Genomic DNA, 19,655 nt, shown 5'->3' on the forward strand with positions numbered 1-19,655 from the left:
AATAATTGACTGTTGGATTTCCCTGGTGGCACAGTGGTTGAGAGTCCGCCTGCCGATGCAGGGGACGCGGGTTCGTGCCCCAGTCCGGGAAGATCCCACATGCCGCAGAGCGGCTGGGCCCGTAAGCCATGACCGCTGAGCCTGCACGTCCGGAGCCTGTGCTCCGCAACAGGAGAGGCCACAACAGTGAGAGGCCCACGTACCACAAAAAATAATAATAATGATAAAAAAATTGACTGTTAAAACAAAAATACTAACAATCTAGTGTGGATTTCATACCATATTTGGAATTTTAAAGTGTATGGCAATAACAGCATGAAGGTTGAGCAAAGGAAAATGGAAGTAAGATGTAATATAGGGGCTTCCCTGGTGGCGCAGTGGTAGAGAGTCCGCCTGCCGATGCAGGGGACACGGGTTCGTGCCCCGGTCCGGGAAGATCCCACATGCCGCGGAGCGGCTGGGCCCGTGAGCCATGGCCGCTGAGCCTGCGCGTCCGGAGCCTGTGCTCCGCAACGGGAGAGGCCCCGGCAGTGAGAGGCCCGCGTACCGCAAAAAAAAAAAAAAAGATGTAATATAATTTTAGGATTGATTAAAATCACTTTAAAATCTATAATATAAACTCAAAAGTAACCACTAAGATTACAAAATAATGAGTTATAGCTACTACGCAAAAAAAAAAAAAGATATAAAATGTAATCATAAAAAATACTCAACCTATGGGCTTCCCTGGTGGTGCAGTGGTTGAGAGTCCGCCTGCCAATGCAGGGGACACGGGTTTGAGCCCTGGTCCAGGAAGATCCCACATGCTGTGGAGCAACTAAGCCCGCGAGCCACAACTACTGAGCCTGTGCTCTAGAGCCTGCAAGCCACAACTACTGAGCCCACACACCATAACTACTGAAGTGTGTGCACCTAGAGCCCGTGCTCCACCAGAGAAGCCACCGCAGTGAGAGGCCCACGCACTGCAATGAAGAGTAGCCCCCACTCGCTGCAACTAGAGAAAAGCCTGTGCGCAGCAATGAAGACCCAATGCAGCCAAAAATAATTAATTTAAAAAAATATATATATATGTTACAAGAAGGAGCTTCCACATTAAGAAACTAGAAAAAAAAAGACATGAAACCCAAAATAAAGTAAATAATAGAGACCAGAGAAGAAATCAATGAAGTAGAAAACATAAAAACAATGAAAAAAATCAATGACATCCAAAGTTGGTTCTTTGAGAATATCAATAAAATTAATAAACCCCTAGGTAGACTGACCAGGAAAAAAAGACAAAAATTACCAATATCAGAGAAATTTACTCATCTTTACTCTTTAAAAATTGGCATCAATGTCAGTAAAAAATTCAAAGAATATATATATTGCAATAGGCACTATACAATCATTGTGATTTTTATTAGACGTGACAACTACTTTCATATAGTAAAAGCAAAAACAAAAAACCAAACAAACAAAATTACCCAAATCAAGAATAAAGAGAGGAGCTTTCACTACAGATGTTACAGATATTAAAATGATAGTAAGAGGGTATTACTCACAACTTTATGCCAAAAGTTCTAGAACTTAGGTGTAATGGACAAAATCTTTGAAAGGTAAAAACTACACCAAAGCTTACTCAAGAAGGAAAAGAAAACCTGGACAGTTCTATATATATTAGAAAAATAGAATTTGCAGTTAAAACCCTTTCACAAAAGAAACATGCAGGCCCAGCTGGCCTCAATGGTGAATTCTACCAAACATTTAAGAAAAACAATACAAATTCTACATAAACTTTTCCAAAAAAAGTGAAGAGGAGAAAACACATTTCAACTCATTCTATAAGGCCAGTAGTACCTTGATACCTAAACCAGACAAAAATATCACAAGAAAAGTAAACCACAGAACAATATCCCTCACAAACACAGAGGTAAAAAATTTTAACAAAATTTTAGCAAACAGGATCCAACATGTTAAAAATACAGTACATGACAACTCAAGAGGGACTTATCTGAAGGGTGGAAGGTTGGTTTAACATTCAAACATCAACCAATGTAGGAAGAAGGGGGATCAAGATAACAGAGTAGGAGGATGTGGAGCTCATCTCCCCCCATGAACACATCAAAAATACGTCTACATGCGGAAAAATTCTCACAGAAAACGAACTAGAAACTGGCACAACTCCTAAACAACCAAAGCTGCAAGAAAAATCTCCATGTAACTGGGTAGGACAAAAAAAAAAGGCAGGGGGCACAGGGTGGGGGGAGGGCATCAGGTCAGGATCTGCACCCCTGGGAAGGATCTGAAAGGAAGAGAAAGTGTACGCTGGTGGGCCCTTGCCCTGGGGAGGGAGCAAGTCGACTCACCATCTGGGCATCCCAGGCCTGGGGTCTTGCAAAAGAAGACAAGCCCCCTTGCCTGCTGGGAATCCATCCACTGAGGCACAGAAGGGCTGGGGTAGCCTAGTCTCTACTTGTGAGGAGTGTGCACGTCCTGGCTTGCTAACAGGGCGGAGAGAGCCTTGCACTGGCGGCTGCTGCCTTGCTGCACTTCCCAACCTGAAGGGGCGAACACCTCGGCCCTGCTCACTCCACGCCACAGACTGGTGTGAGATCTGGGCAAAGATTCAGTCTCGCTATGCAGACACACACCTAGGGTGTGATCCAGGCAGAGCGGCAGAGACCACTGTCAACATCCACACAGGGCAGCGGGCCTAGCTGCGGCAGACCCTGCATGTGTGCACACGGGGGAGCACCACGAGCGTGTGCAGCAGCTAAGTGCTGCATCCCAGGCAGACAGGCCCCGGGCAGCGGGGGCAGCATTTCATTCTCCAGCAAGAGCACTGACTCCACCCAAGGGCTCCACCTCTAGCTTAGCCCTAGACCTGGGGCAGGCAGGTCCCGTGAGAAGACTACCACAGAGGCAGCCCAGATCTCAGGTGGCAGCACAGCCACCTCAGTTCCTGCAGCCACAGTGCCCTGGCCCCAAGCCCCAGCCTACTCCACACCATGGCCTTGCGCTAGATCTGGGATAAACACAACAGAGAAAGGGATGCAACCTTGGGCTGCTTCAGAGCGGGACTGCCGATGCCTACACAGGTTTGCTGTGACCACACAGGCCTCACCTGCTTCAGCAATAAGCTCCTTTGGCGCAGGACATGCCCTCAAGGACAATGGAGCCTGATCAAACCTGACCCTCAGAGCTTCTACTCCAACATCCGGGGAGCAGACCCTGCCCTCGACAGGGTAGTGACAATGATGCAGCAAACAGAAAGCCCCGCCTCACATCCAGCACAAGCTCAATACCCTACACCACCAAACACAGCCCCTATCTGTATTTGTACCCTATCAAGGGTATACCACCCAGCACACTCTGAGTAAAGATGTGGCTGGCATCCATACCCAAACCAGCCCTCACACCAAAAACACTGGACACAAACTGTCTACACACTGATGCTCCCACATAAAAACAGCCCTTCAAAACCACAGTAGATGTTTCTCCTAAATTCATAGAGACAAAGAAAGTTAAGTAAAATGAAAAAGCAGAGGAACTACTACCAATTAAACAGTGACAGAAATCTCCTGAAAGAACAAGTAATGTCTACTAGACCCCAAGTTCAAAAAGGAGATAATAAAAAAGACAAAGGAATCAAGAAGGATTAGCAATAGAAATATATAGCAAGGTCACTGTAACAAGGAACTAGAAACTATAAAGATGAACCACTCAAAAGTAGACAATTGCTGAGAAAAACCAATCTAGAAACAATGGAGAGCAGACTAAAAGACACAGAAGAATAAATAAGTGCTCTGGAAAACAGAATAATGGAAATCACCCAATAGAAGAGCAGACAGAAAGACAAATGAAAAAAACTGAAAGCAACATACGAGATCTATGGGATAATATAAAGCATGTCAACCTACACATAATAGGGGTTCTGGAAGGAGAAAAGAAAGAGAGGGGGATGGAAAATGTATTTAAAGAAATTATGGGAGATTGGATCAAGATGTTGGAGGAGTAGGACATGGAGCTCACCTTCTCCCACAAATACATCTACATGTGGAACAGTTCTCACAGAACATCTACTGAACGCTGGCAGAAGACCTCAGACTTCCAAAAAGGCAAGAAACTCCCCATGTACCTGGGTAAGGCAAAAGAAAAAAAAGAGAGAGAGAAAAAATCGAGACGCGACCTGCACCCCTGGGAGGGAGCTGTGAAAGAGGAAAGGTTTCCACACACTGGGAAGTCCCTTCACTGAGATCAGCTGGGACAGAGGGGGAGCTTCAGAGCCTTGGAGAAGAACGCAGCAATTGGTTTGCAGAAGGCAAAGCGGAGAGAGACCTGCGCAGAAGGTCAGTGCCGCCCAGCACTCCCTGGCCTGAGACGCTCATCTGCTGGGGCAGGAGAGGCTGGGTGCAGAGGCTCAGGCTTCGGAGGTCAAATCTGGAGGAGAGGACTGGGGCTGGCTGCATGAAGACACCCTGAGGGGGCTAGGGTGTGGTGAGACACAACCAATGGAGTATGGGAGGAGGCCTGGGCCCACCAGAGAGGCAGGGCACAACTGTTGGGGGGCACTCAAAGGGCAGGCGCTCCATGAGCGCCTCAGGCAGCAGGGCACCACCTACACGAGCTCCAGGGGCTGGTGTGAGCCACCGCACTGCCATCTCAGACCCCAGAGGCAGGCGCAGACCGCCGCTGCCACAGAGGGTCCTGTGACCAGGCACCAACTCCTGCCCCCAACTCCCTGGGAGCAACCACAACCACCGCTGAGGGTACCGCAACCCAGTGCCAACCACTGCCCTCCCCTCCCTAGGAGCGAACGCAGCCCGCCACCGCTGCCACCAAGGGTCCCGTGACCAAGAGCCAAGCACTGTCCCTGCCTTCCTGGAAGCATGAATGGAACATGCACCTGCACACCCCCTATCAAGGGGATAACAACCAGCACATGTGGAGGAAAGAGACAGCAAGCATCCAAACCAAAAACAGCCCTCAAAGCAAAAAAATACTGAACCTACACAAGCTATGCAGGGATGCTCCTGCATATAAACAGCCCTCCGTGACTACAGTAGATAATTGTTTCTCCTGAACTCACAAAGTAAGAGAAATATAAGCAAAATGAAGGAGAGGAACGATTCCCAGTTAAAAGACCCAGAGAATTCCCCTGAAGGAACAAACAATGAAACAGACCTCTTCAGTCTAATAGACACTGAGTTCAAAAAGGAGCAAATGAAAATACTGAAGGAATCAAGAAAGGCTACTGACAGAAATGCACATTACTGTTAAAAGGAACTAGAAACTATGAGGAGGAGCCAAGAAAAATTAGAAAACTCATTTGCCAAGATGAAAACTGAGCTAAAGGCACTGAATGGCAGAATAAATAATGCAGAGGAAAGAATAAGTGATCTGGAAGATAGAATAATGGAAATTACCCAATCAAAACAGCAGACAGCATGGGCTTCCCTGGTGGTGCAGTGGTTGAGAGTTCGCCTGCTGATGCAGGGAACATGGGTTCGTGCCCCGGTCCAGGAAGATCCTACATGCCGCGGAGCAGCTAGGCCCATGAGCCATGGCCACTGGGCCTGCGCGTCCAGAGCCTGTGCTCCACAACGGGAGAGGCCACAACAGTGAGAGGCCCGCGTACCGCAAAAAAAAAAGTGAGAGGATGGAAAAAGATATTTCATGCAAACGGAAATAACAAGCAAGAGGGAGTTACAATATTCATATCAGACAAAATAGACTTTAAAGCAAAGGCTATAAAGAAAAATAAGGAAGGACACTCCATGCTGATAAAAGGACCAACACAAGAAGAGGATTTTACACTCATCAACATATATGCACCTAATATAGGAGCATACAAATACATAAAACAAATACTAACATACATAAAAGGAGAAACTGACAGGAATTCAATAACAGTAGGAGACTTTAACACCCCACTCATATCAATGGACAGATCTTCTAGACAGAAAATCAATAAGACAACAGAAGTCCTAAATGATAGAACAGAACAAACAGACTTAATTGATATTTTCAGGACATTACATCCAAAAACAAACAAAAAACAGAGCACATTCTTTTCAAGTGCATATGGACTGACCACATACTAAGGCACAAAACTAACCTCAACAGATTTAAGAGTATAGAAATTATTTCAAGGGACTTCCCTGGTGGCGCAGTGGTTAAGACTCCACACTCCCAATGCAGGGGGCCTGGGTTCAATCACTGGTCCAGGAACTAGATCCCACATGCGTGGCGCAACTAAGAGTTTGCGTGCTACAACTAAGGAGCCCATGTGCCGCAGCTAAGGAGCTGGTGAGCCACAACTAAGGAGTCCGCCTGCCACAACCAAGACCCGACACAACCAAATAAATAAATAAATAAATAAATGTATATTTTAAAAAAAAAAAGACAAGCCTCTCACCCTTAAAAAAAAAAGAAAAAAATTATTTCAAGACTCTTCTCTGACCACAATGGCATGAAACTAGAAATCAACCACAGGTTTCATTGTGACAAGGGGCACAAAACTTGTGGCCTTCCTATGAACAAATACCAAACATGTGTTCCCCTGCACCTCCATGTGGCTGCTGGGCAGGACCAGTGGGACAGGGCTCAATACTGGAAGAAAAGCTACAGTATTTAGTGGGGGAGTTTGCCACCTAGAGCCGTGGTTCATGTATGGGCAGGTCACGAGTGGTCTTATAAACATAAAGGCTTTGAACCTCTCTTTTCAAGGCGAAAGAAAAAAGAACAATAGATTCGAACTATATGCCATTCTGGAAAAGGCAAAACTATGGAGACAATAAAAAGATCAACAGTCGCCAGGAGTTTGGGAGAAAGGGGAGATGAATACACAAAGCGTATAAGTTTTTATGAGCAGTGAAAATACTTTGAATGACATTATAATGATGGATATATGTCATTATACTTTTTGTCCAAAATAGAATGTGCAACATTATTCACTTCATTAAAGTGAACCCTAAGGTGAACTGTGGACTTTGGTGGGTATGATGTGTCAATGCAGTTCATCCCTGTTTTTTTTTTTTTTAAAAAAAGTACCACTCTGTTGATAATGGCTATGCATGTGAGGGGACTGGGTATATGGGGAATTTCTGTACCTTCCTGTCAATTTTGTTGTAAACCAAAACTGTGTTAAAACAAAGTCTCAAAAAAAATTAACACTCAGGGTAGACCTTTTTGGCAAAACATTTCTTTCACTTTTAAGTATACATATTATACATGTATGTGTGTTTGTTGGATTGTGATGTAAAATGTATTTTTTAGATCAGAACAGTTTGCAGGCCACTGTAGTTAAATTATACTGGCAAATAAAGGTACAAATTAACCTCAAAAAAACAAAAAAAAGAAAGAAAAGAAATCAACCACAGGAAAAGAAATGAGAAAAAAATGATTACATGGAGACTAAACAACATGCTACTAAAAAACCAATGGATCAACAAGGAAATCAAAAAGGAAATTAAAATACCTTGAGACAAATGACAATAAAAACACAACCACACAAAATCTGTGGGATGCAGGAAAAGCAGTTATTAGAGGGAAATTCATAGAGATACAGGCCTTCCTCAAAAAACAAGAAAAATCTAAAATAAACAACCTAACCTACCACCTAAAAGAATTAGAAAAAGAAGAACAAACAAAACGTAAAGTCAGCAGAAAGAAGGAAATAATAAAGATCAGGGAGGAAATAAAATATAGATTAAAAAAATCAATAAAACCAAGAACTGGTTCTTTGAATGGGTAAACAAAATTAACAAACCTCTGGCCAGGCTCACCAAGAAGAAAAGAGAGAGAACTCAAATAAACAAAATAACAAATGAAAAAGAAGAAAGCTCGACTGACACTTCAGAAGTACAAAAAACTCATAAGAGAATACTATGAACAATTATATGCCAATAAATTTGACAACCTAGAAGAAATGGACAACTTTCTAGAAACATACAGCCCATAAAAATGTAATCAAGAAGAAACAGATAATTTGAACAGACCAATCACTAGGACTGAAATAGAATCTGTAATAAAAAAAAAACACCTCACTAAAAAGGAAAGTCCAGGACCAGATGGCTTCACAGGCAAATTCTACCAAACATACAAAGAAGAATTTATACCAATTCTTCTCAAACTCTTTGAAAAGATTTAAGAGGAGGGAACACTCCCAAAAACTTGTGATGAAGCCATCACCCTGATACCAAAACCAGACAAAGGTATCACCAAAAAAGAAAAAATCCTCAACAAAATATTAGCAAACCGAATTCAACAACACACACAAAAAATCATACACCACAACCAAGTGGGATTCACCCCAAGTTCACAAGGATGGTTCAACATATGCAAATCAATCAATGTAATACACATTAACAGCAACAAAAAAAATCAGAAACCACATGATCATCTCAATAGATGAGGAAAAAGCATTTGACAAAATTCAACATCCATTCATGATAAAAACTCTTACCAGGGGCTTCCCTGGTGGTGCAGTCGTTGAGAATCCACCTGCCAGTGAAGGGGACACGGGTTCAATCCCTGGTCCGCCAAGATCCCACATGCTGCAGAGCAGCTAAGCCCATGTGCCACAACTACTGAGCCTGTGCTCTAGAGCCTGTGAGCCACAACCATTGAGCCCGCGTGCCACAACTACTGAAGCCCACGTGCCTTGAGCCCATGCTCCACAATGAGAGAAGCCACCACAATGAGAAGCCCACGCACTGCAACAAAGAATACTCCCCGCTTGCCACAACTAGAGAAAGCCCGCGCACAGCAACAAAGACCCAACACGGCCAAAAATAAATAAATAAATATTTTAAAAAACAAAACTCTTACCAAAGTGGGTATACAAGGAACATATCTCAACATAATAAAAGCTATTTATGACAAACCCACAGCCAATATAATACTCAACAGTGAAAAGCTGATAGTCTTCCTGCTAAAATCTGGAACCAGGATGCCCACTCTTACCACTTCTATTCAGCATAGTAATGGAAGCCCTAGCCACAGCAATCAGACAAGAAGATGAAACAAAAAGTATCCAAATTCGAAGGGAAGAGGTAAAATTGTCACTATATGCAGATGACATGATACTATATATAGAAAACCCTAAAGACTCCACACAAAAACTACTAGATCTAATAAATGAATTCAGCAAAGTAGCAGGATACAACATTACCACTCAGAAATCGGTTGCATTTCTTTACACTAACAATGAAATATCAGAAAGGGAATGTAAAAAAAAAATACCTTTTAAAATCACACCAAAAAAAAAAAATACCTAGGAATAAATTTGACCAAGGAGGTGAAAGACTTATACACTGAGAACTATATAAAACTTATACACTGAGAACTATAAAACATAATAAAGAAAATTAAAGAGGATTCAAAGAAATGGAAGATATCCTATGTTCTTGGACTGGAAGAATAAATATTGTTAAAATGGCCATACTACCCAAAGTAATTTACAGATTTAATGCAATCCCTATCAAATTACCAATGACATTTTTCACAGAACTAAACAAATGATCCAAAAATTTATATGGAACCATAAAAGACCCAGAATTGCCAAAGCAATCCTGAGGGGGAAAGAAAAAAAAAAAGGCAGGAGGCATACCTCTCCCAGACTTCAGACTATACTACAAAGCTATAGTAATCAAAACAGCGTGGTACTGGTATAAAAACAGACATATGGATCAATGGAACAGAGAAACCAGAAATAAATCCACACACCTATGGCCAATTAATCTTTGACAAAGGAGGCAAGAATATAAAATGTGAAAAAGCAAGTCTCTTCAGCAAGTGGTGCTGGGAAAGTTAGACAGGTGAACGTAAATCAATGAAGTTAGAACACACCCTCATACTATGCACAAAAATAAACTCAAAATGCCTTAAAGATTTAAACATAAGACATGACACCATAAAACTTCTGGCCAGGCTCACCAAGAGCATAAGCAAAACATTCTCTGACATAAATGTTTTCTTAGGTCAGTCTTGCAAGGCGATAGAAATAAAAACAAAAATAAACAAATGGGACTGAATCAAACTTACAAGCTTTAGCACAGAAAAAAAAAAAAAAAAAAAAAAGAAAACCTACAGAATGGGAGAAAATATTTGCAAATGATGCAATCATCAAGGGCTTAATCTCCAAAATATACAACAGCTCATACACTTAACAACAAAAAAAACAAACAACCTAATCAAAAAATAGGCAGTAGACCTTAACAGACATTTCTCCAAAGAAGACATACAGATGGCTAGCAGGCACATGAAAAGATGCTCAACATCACAAATTATTAGAGAAATGAAAATCAAAACTACAATGAGGTACCACCTCACACCAGTCAGAATGGCCATCATTAAAAAGTCTACAAATAACAAATGGTGTTATTTGTAGATAATGGTGGAGAGGGTGTGGAGAAAGGGAACCCTCTTACACTGTCGGTGGGAATGTAAGTTGGGGCAGCCACTATGGAAAACAGTATGGAGGTTCCTCAGAAAACTAAAAATCAAATTACCATATGATCCAGCAATCCTACTCCTGGGCATACCCACAGAAAACTATAATTCAAAAAGGCACATGCACCCCTATATTCATAGCAGCATTATTCACAATAGCCAAGACATGGAAACAACCTAAATGTCCATCAACAGATGAATGGCTAAAGAAGACATGGTACATATAGACAATGGACTACTACTCAGCCATAAAAAAGAATGAAATAATGCCATTTGCAGCAACATAGATGTAACTAGAGATTATCATACTAAGTGAAGTAAGTCAGAAAAACAAATACCATATGATATCACTTATATGTGGAATCTAAAATGTGGCACAAATGAACCTATCTATAAAACAGAAACAGACTCACAGACATAGAGATCAGACTTGTGGTTGCCAAGGGGGATGGGGAGGGGGAGGGGGAGAGGGAGAGGGATGGACTGGAAATGTGGGGTTGGTAGATGCAAACTATTACACTTAGAATGGATAAACAACAAGGTCCTACTGTATAGCACAGGGAACTATATCCAATCTCCTGGGATAAACCATAACAGAAAAGAATATTTTAAAAAAAGAATATTAAAATATATATATATACATACATATATATGTATGTATAACTGAGTTACCTTGCTGTACAGCAGAGATTGGCACATTGTAAATCAACTATACTTCAATTAAAAAAAAGAAAGAAAGAAATTATGGCTGAAAACTTCCCAAACCTAAAGAAGGAAACAGATATCTAGAAAGCACAGAGGGTCCCAAACAAGATGGACCCAAACAGACCCACACCAATACATATAATTAAAATGGCAAAAGTTAAACAGAGGATTCTAAAGATAGCAAGAGAAAAATAAAGAGTCATTTACAAAGGAACCCCCATAAGGCTATCAGTTGATTTCTAGCAGAAACATTGCAGGCCAGAAGGGAATGGCATGATATATTCAAAATCCTGAAAGGGAAAAACCTGCAACCTAGGATACTCTACTGACCAAGTTTATCATTTAGAATAGAAGGAGAGATACAGAATTTCCCAGACAAGCAAAAACTGAAAGAATTCACAATACTAAGCCTACTCTAAAAGAAATATTATAAAGGATCTTCTCTAAATAGAGAAGCAAGAAAGCTATACGAAAGAGAAAATCACAATAGGAAAGGCAAATATACAAAAAGATTGAAGATCACTTAAATAGATTAGTACATAGATTAAAAAACAATCAATTGCTTTGTAGAAGCAATTATAAATACAATAAATAGTAAAAGAATAAGCATGAAGATGTAAAATAGGACATCGAAATCACAAAATGTGGGGGAGGGGAGTATAAAAATGTAAATCTTGGGAATTCCCTGGCGGTCCAGTTGTTAGGACTCCACACTTCCAAGCCAGGGCGCACAGGTTCGATCCCTGGTCCAGGAACTAAGATCCCGCATGCTGCACGGCGCAGCCAAAAAAATTAAATTAAAATTAAAAAGTAAATCTTTTAGAATGTGTTTGAACTTGTATGACTATTAGTTTAAAGCAAGTAGATATAGTTATGGGTCAGCATACTTGAACTCCAGGGTAAACACAAATCAAAAATATACAGGAGATTCGAAAAAAAACAAAAAGAAAGGAACTCATGCATGCTACAAAAGAACATAAAACCACAAAAGAAATGAACAAAGAAGAACTACAAAAACTGGAAAACAGGAATTAAAATGGCAATAAATACATACCTGTTAATAATTACTTTAAATGTCAATGGGCTAAATGCTCCAATCAAAAGACATACAGTGGCAGATTGGATAAAATGTAAGAACCTACAATACGCTGCCTACAAGAGACTCACTTCAGGGCAAAAGACACACACAGAGTGAAAGTGAGGGGATGGAAAAATATTTCATACAAATGGAAACGACAAGAAAGTGAGGGCAGCATACTCATTTCAAACAAAATAGACTTTAAAACAAAGGCCATAAAGAAAGACAAAGAAGGACATTATATAATGATAAAGGGTTCAATACAAGAAGATATTACACTCTTTAACATAAATGTACCCAACACAGGAGCACCTAAATACATAAAATACTAACTGACATAAGGGGAGAAATGGACAATAATACAATAATAGTAAGAGACTTTAACACCCTGGACATCAATGGACAGACCATCCAGACAGAAAATCAGTAAGGAAACAGAGGTCCTAAATAACACAACAGAACAGAACTTAATTGATATCTACAGGATACTACACACACACCCCCCCAAAGGAATACACATTCTTTTCAAGTGTGCATGGAATATTCTCTAGGATAGATTACATACTAGGTCACCAATAAAAGCCTCAACAAATTTAAGAAGATAGAAATTATTTCAAGCATCTTTTCTGACCACAACCAGAAACTAGAAATCAACCACTGAAAGAAAAAATAAATGAACAAATACATGGAGATTAAATGACATGCTACTAAAAAAAAGTGGGTCAACAATAAGATAAAGAAATCAGAAAATACCTTGAGACAAAAGAAAATGAAAGCACAACCTACAAAATCTATGCGACACAGCAAAAGCAGTTCTAAGAGGGAAGTTCATAGTAATATAGGCCTTCCTCAAGAAACAAAAAAAAATCTCACATAAGCAAACTAAACTACCACCTAAAAGAATTTTTAAAAGAACAGACAAGGGCTTCCCTGGTGGCGCAGTGGTTGAGGGTCCGCCTGCTGATGCAGGGGACGCGGGTTTCGTGCCCCGGTCCGGGAAGATCCCACATGCTGCGGAGCAGCTGGGCCCGTGAGCCATGGCCGCTGAGCCTGTGCTCCGCAACGGGAGAGGCCACAGCAGTGACAGGCCCGCGTACCCCAAAAAAAAAAAAAAAAAAAAGAACAGACAAAAACCCAAAGCCAGAAGAAGGAAGGAAATAACAAAGATCAGAGAGGAAATAAATACAATACAGATTTTTTAAGAAATAGAAAAGATCAGGGACTTCCCTGGTGGTCCAGTGGTTAAGGCTCCACACTCCTAATGCAGGGGGCCTGGGTCTGATCCCTGGATGGGGAACTAGATCCCACATGCATGCTGCAACTAAGAGTCCGCATGCCGCAACTAGGAGTCCGCATGCCACAACTAAGACCCAGCACAGCCAAAATAAATATGAATAAATTTTTTTAAAAAGAGTTCTCATCACAAGGGAAAAAATTTTTTTTTAAGAAATAGAAAAGATCAATAAAACCAAGAGCTAGATTTTTGAGAAGATATTTTAAAAATCAATAAAACTGGGCTTCCCTGGTGGCGCAGTGGTTGAGAGTCCGCCTGCCGATGCAGGGGACACGGGTTCGTGCCCCGGTTGGGGAAGATCCCACATGCCGCGGAGCGGCTGGGCCCGTGAGCCATGGCCGCTGAGCCTGCGCGTCTGGAGCCTGTGCTCCGCAACGGGAGAGGCCACAACAGTGAGAGGCCCGCATACTGCAAAAAAAAAAAAAAAAAAATCAATAAAACTCTAGCCAGTCACCAAGAAGAAAAAGAGTGGACCCAAATAAACAAAATAAGAAATGAAAGAGGAGAAATAACAACTGATACCACATAAATATAAAAAATCATAAGAGAATACTATGAACAGTTAGATGCCAACAAATTCAACAACTACGCAAGAAAATTACAGGCCAGTATCTTTGATGAATATAGATGCAAAAATCCTCAACAAGATATTAGCAAACCAAATCCAACAACACATAAAAAGGATTATATACCATGATCAAGTTGGATTCATTCCAGAGTTACAAAGATGGTTCAACATATGCAAATCAATCAACGTGATACACCACATCAACAAAAGACAAAAGCCACATGATCATCTCAAAAGATGCAGAAAAAGCATTTGGCAAAATTCAGCATCATTCATGATAAAACACTCTTACCAAAGTGGGTATACGGGGAACATATCTCAACAAAATAAAGACCATTTAGGACAAACCCACAGCCAACATAATACTTAATGGTGAAAAGCTGAAAGACTTCTTGCTAAATTCAGGAACAAGACAAGGATGCCCACTCTCACTTCTACTCAACATAGTATTGGAAGTCCTAGCCACAGCAATGAGACAAGAAACAAAAGGTATCCAAATTGGAGTGGAAGAGGTAAAACCATCACTATTTGCAGATGACATGATGCTCTATGTAGAGAAGCTTAAAGTCGCCACATAAAAACTATTAGAACTAATAAATGAATTCAGCAAGGTAGCAGGATACAAGGTAAATATACAGAAATCTGCTGCATTTCTTTACACTAACAATGAAATACCAAAAAGAGAAAGTAAACTAAAAAAATTCCATTTAAAATTGCATCAAAAAAAAAACCTAGGAATAAACTTGGCCAAGAAGGTGAAAAACCTATACGCTGAAAACTATAAAACATTAATAAAGGAAACTGAAGATAATTCAAAGAAATGGAAAGATATCCCACGCTCTTGGATTGGAAGAATTAATACTGTTAAAATGGCCATACTACCCAAAGCAATCTACAGATTTAATGCAATCCCTATCAAAATACCCATGACATTTTTCACAGAACTAGAATAATTCTAAAAATTATATGGAACCACAATAGACGCAGAATTGCCAAAGCAATCCTGAGGAAAAAGAACAATGCTGGAAGCAGAAGCATAACCCTTCCAGACTTCAGGCTATAGTACAGAGATACAGCAATCAAAACAGTGTGGTACTGGCACAAAAACAGACACAGAGATCACTGGAACAGAATAGAGTCCAGAAGTAAACCCATATACCCACAGTCAATTAATCTACGACAAAGGAGGCAAGAATATACAATGGGGAAAAGACACTCTCTTCAGCAAGTGGTGTTGGGAAGCTGGACAGCTGCATGTAAATCAGTGAAGTTAGAACACTCCCTCACACCATGCATAAAAATAAACTCAAAATGGCTTAAAGACTTAAATATAAGACATAACACCATAAAATTCCTAGAAAAGAGCATAGGCAAAACATTCTCTGACATAAACTGTAGCAATACTTTCTCAGATAATTTTCCCAAAGCAAAAGAAGTAAAAGCAGGGCTTCCCTGGTGGCGCAGTGGTTGAGAGTCTGCCTGCTGATACAGGGGACACGGGTTTGTGCCCCAGTCCAGGAAGATCCCACATGCCGCAGAGCGGCTAGGCCCGTGAGCCATGGCTGCTGAGCCTACACGTCCGGAGCCTGTGCTCTGCAACGGGAGAGGCCACAACAGTTAGAGGCCCGTGTACCGCAAAAAAAAAAAAAAAGTAAAAGCAAAAATAAACAAATGGGGCCTAATCAAATTTATAAGCTTTTGCATAGCAAAGGAAACCATGAACAAAACAAAAAAACCACCTATGGAATGGGTGAAAATTCGCAAACGATGTGACCAACAAGGGATTAATTTCCAAAATATACAAACAGCTCATACAATTCAATATTTAAAACAAAAACAAGGCTTCCCTGGTGGCACAGTGGTTGAGAGTCCGCCTGCTGATGCAGGGGACACGGGTTCGTGCCCTGATCCGGGAAGATCCCACATGCCGCGGAGCGGCTGGGCCCGTGAGCCATGGCCGCTGAGCCTGCGCGTCCGGAGCCTGTTGCTCCACAACGGGAGAGGCCACAACAGTGAGAGGCCCATGTACTACAAAAAAAACAACAACAACAACAAATAAAACAAACAAACAAACATTACAATCAAAAAATTCGCAGAAGACTTAAATAGACATTTCTCCAAAGAAGACATATACATGGCCAAAAACCACATGGAAAGATGCTCACATCACTAATTATCAAAGAAATGCAAATCAAAACCTCAACGAGGTATCACCTCACAGTGGTCAGAATGGCCATAATAAAAGTCTACGAACAAGGAATGCTGGAGAGGGTATGGAGAAAAGGGAACCCTCCTACACTGTTGGTGGGAATGTAAATTGGTACAACCACTATGAAGAACAGTATAGAGGTTCCTTAAAAAACTAAAAATTGAGCTACCATATGACCCAGCAATCCCATTCCTGGGCATATATCTAGAGAAAACCATAATTAGAAAAGATACATGGACCCCAATGTTCATGGCAGCACTATTTACAATAGCCAAGACACGGAAGCAACCTAAATGTCCATCGACAGAGGAATGGATAAAGAAGATGTAGTACATATATACAATGACATATTACGCAGCCATAAAAATGAATGAAATAAGCCATTTGCAGCAACATGGATGGAGCTAGAGATTATCATACTAAGTGAAGTAAGACAGACAAAGACAAGTATCACATGGTATCACTCATATGTGGAATCTAACCAAAAAAATGATACGTGAACTTATTTACAAAACAGAAACAGACTCACAGATTTCAAAAACAAAGTTATGGTTGCCAAAGGGGAAATGTGGAGAGGAGGGATAAATTAGAAGCTTGGGATTAACGTACACACACTACTATATATAAAATAGATAACCAACAAGGACCTACTATATAGCACAGGGAACTCTACTCATTATTCTGTAATAACCTATATGGGTAAAGAGTCTGAAAAAGAATGAATATATGTATAACTCAATCACTTTGCTGTACACCTGAAACTAACACTATATTTAAACCAAATATACGCCAATAAAAATTCTTTTTAAAAGGCATTGAGGGCTTCCCTGGTGGCACAGTGGTTAAGAATCTGCTTGCCAATGCAGGGGACACGGATCCCACATGCCGCAGAGCAACTAAACCTGTGCACCACAACTACGCCTGTGCACCACAACTACTGAGCCTGCGAGCCACAACTACTGAAGCGTGTGCTCCTAGAGCCCATGCTCCACAAGAGAAGCCACTACAATGAGAAGCCCATGCACCGCAACAAAGAGTAGCCCCCGCTTGCCGGGGCTCTCTGAATCATGATTCCGTGATTATGCTTATCCTTATTTCTCACAGTAATCTGGCCTCACATATTAAAAATTTATATAGATATTAACATAGATTTCGGCTCTAAAATTTATGGTAAACCAATAACATTCTTAGCTTTACAGGATAGTTTTGTTATAGTTTCACTTTATAGGATAGTTTTTTCCTCATCTTGGCTCTATTCCAAGTGCCAAGATGAGAATGTGTTTCTTTGATATTCCTCACTGACAATCCATATCTTCACATTTATTTTAGTTTCTTTAATGGAACCACTATTAGATTTATGTTCTCTATTACAAGTCGTCTTAGGACCTATTCGGTACATTTAAGCTTCCTGTTAAAGCAGAATCAATCTATTCCACTGGTTTACAAAGTTTTTGAAGTATCAGAAAATTCTGATGACCTGAATTGATTAAAAAAAAAAAACCCTGTGTTGCATAACACAGAGGGAATGTTTTGATCCTTAAAAGATATTGATATTATGAATTGATTTTCTTAGCAATGGTGCAGATGTTTCAATTACAAATTCTACTGTCTGAAATCACTGTACACTGCACATTCTTACTGGAGGTCTGTGACTGATTATACTGTGGTATGCTTAAGTCTCCAAGAGGCAGTCCGCTCCAAGATTCTAGGGGCAGTGCGTGTCCTAATTTAGCCAACCTCAAGCAATACAAGAGGCCACAAGGATAAAGACATAAAGGTATTAATTATGTCCTGTCTCCAGAAAAGCTCAAAGCACATGTCCTTAACAGTGGAGTGATAACATTTCCAATAAATAATGGCTATCCAGTAAGAGGTGGGCAAGCATTTGGTTGCATAGGGTATATCCAACTATTATAAACTATTATAAAATGAATGTGATAATCACAACCCATGATGGTTAAGCAAAATCCCAGGTTATGCTAAGGAATTTTTTGAAAGAATTATTTTGTTAATTAGTATAATTTATACAAGAAGGTAGCCACGATTATGAGAAGGAACCTAGGAAGATGGGAAAGTGAAGAAAGGAAGAGAGGTGAACTAATATCATAATATGATTATGTGCCAGGTACTACGTATGTGTTATTTCATGTGATACCCAGGACATTCTCATGAAAGAGCTATAACTGCCTTCTCTTTGCAGAAGACAGAACTGACAACCAAGTGTTTGTCCCAAGGTCACATCCCTGACAACACTGGAGCTCGGTTTCTAGGTCAGGCCTGTTGGCTCCAAAATCATGATATTCTCACTACTCTATGCAAATTACCATAGAAAGATTTTAACAGAAGAAAAGCAAATAATATGCTTGGTTTATTTTTGCTGATGAAAATGTCAGCTACAAGCTGCCACAATAGAGTGAGTCACGGTGGACTGACTTACTTCAAGGAGGAATCTCCAACGCCAATGCAACCTCGCAAGCTGAGCTTCCTCAGGAATCCACCGCATCGCTTTGAGATGTTTTCCACCACTCGACCCTTCAGTGGAGAAAGTTGGAAAAAATCTTGTTTCATGCTGCTTATCTAACAGCAAAATAACCTGAAATTTAGGAACTGAATATGTATTTCCAGGTGTAATAGAAGGTGTTTTGGAACATTCCTCCAACATCCCACTTCTGCTCCTAGTGTATAAAGGGGCTGCAAGCACTGAAAAAATGTTTTCAATGAAAACATTAAGTATTTTTTTTAAATCACACACTATTTTTTGAAAGCCTTGACTCTGGAGTTAGGCCTTCCCTAGCCAGGGCTCATGGCTACTCCATCAATTACAAGGCTTTCTGAGGGCAAGCTTTTGGGGAACACCGCTGTGCTGGGAACACAGAGATCTAAAACAATGTTGCTCAAAAAAAGAAATTCTATTTTAGCTAAACATTACCACTCTAAAAATTTGAAGATGTATCATAAAATCTACTCCTTATTCTTCCTAGCAATCCCCTATTTAAACACATTTGCTTTAAAAATGGGAACTTTGGCTGGTACTGGCAGATACATTAGGGGAGGAAAAAAGAAGATGAACATTGATTAAGCACTTCTATTTTTTCAGGCATGATTTTAACACTTTCTTGTACCTGCTATGGCTCATTTAATATTCACAACAACCACATGGACTACTGCTCCACACTGAAATAAGGAAGAGTCTATGTATGGAATACAGGAAATCCCTTAGGATATCTCTTAGTATTAATATGCCCTCTGATTAAAGTCAATGGAAAACTAAAAGCCAATCCAAGGAGACTACTCATGGCTTCAGGAATGATGGTTTGGGTCACTCTACCAGGTAAGGAACCACGACCAGCTGAGGTGCTTGCTGAAG

General features: G+C 40.6%; 1 protein-coding gene and 1 pseudogene across 12 annotated transcripts in view; one reads left to right on the forward strand and one right to left on the reverse strand.

The window, feature by feature from the left end:
- FBXL2 (F-box and leucine rich repeat protein 2) overlaps positions 1–19,655 on the reverse strand; it is an 86,714-nt gene that overhangs the window by 23,160 nt on the left and 43,899 nt on the right. For 11 of the 12 annotated variants that reach the window (XR_004352099.1, XR_004352098.1, XM_032647952.1 and 8 more), the window contains one exon: positions 18,726–18,820. The exons of the other annotated variant lie outside the window; for it this stretch is intronic. Coding sequence is in view for 9 of the 11 variants with exons in the window: in XM_032647952.1 (XP_032503843.1) it covers positions 18,726–18,820 (95 nt within the window). In the remaining 2 variants the exon portion in view is untranslated. The remainder of the gene's footprint in view (positions 1–18,725; positions 18,821–19,655) is intronic. 12 annotated transcript variants of the gene reach the window in all.
- Positions 6,447–6,535, forward strand: LOC116762978 (annotated as a pseudogene).

The sequence above is a fragment of the Phocoena sinus genome, chromosome 11 (genome assembly GCF_008692025.1).
Source record: "Phocoena sinus isolate mPhoSin1 chromosome 11, mPhoSin1.pri, whole genome shotgun sequence".
Taxonomy (NCBI): domain Eukaryota; kingdom Metazoa; phylum Chordata; class Mammalia; order Artiodactyla; family Phocoenidae; genus Phocoena; species Phocoena sinus.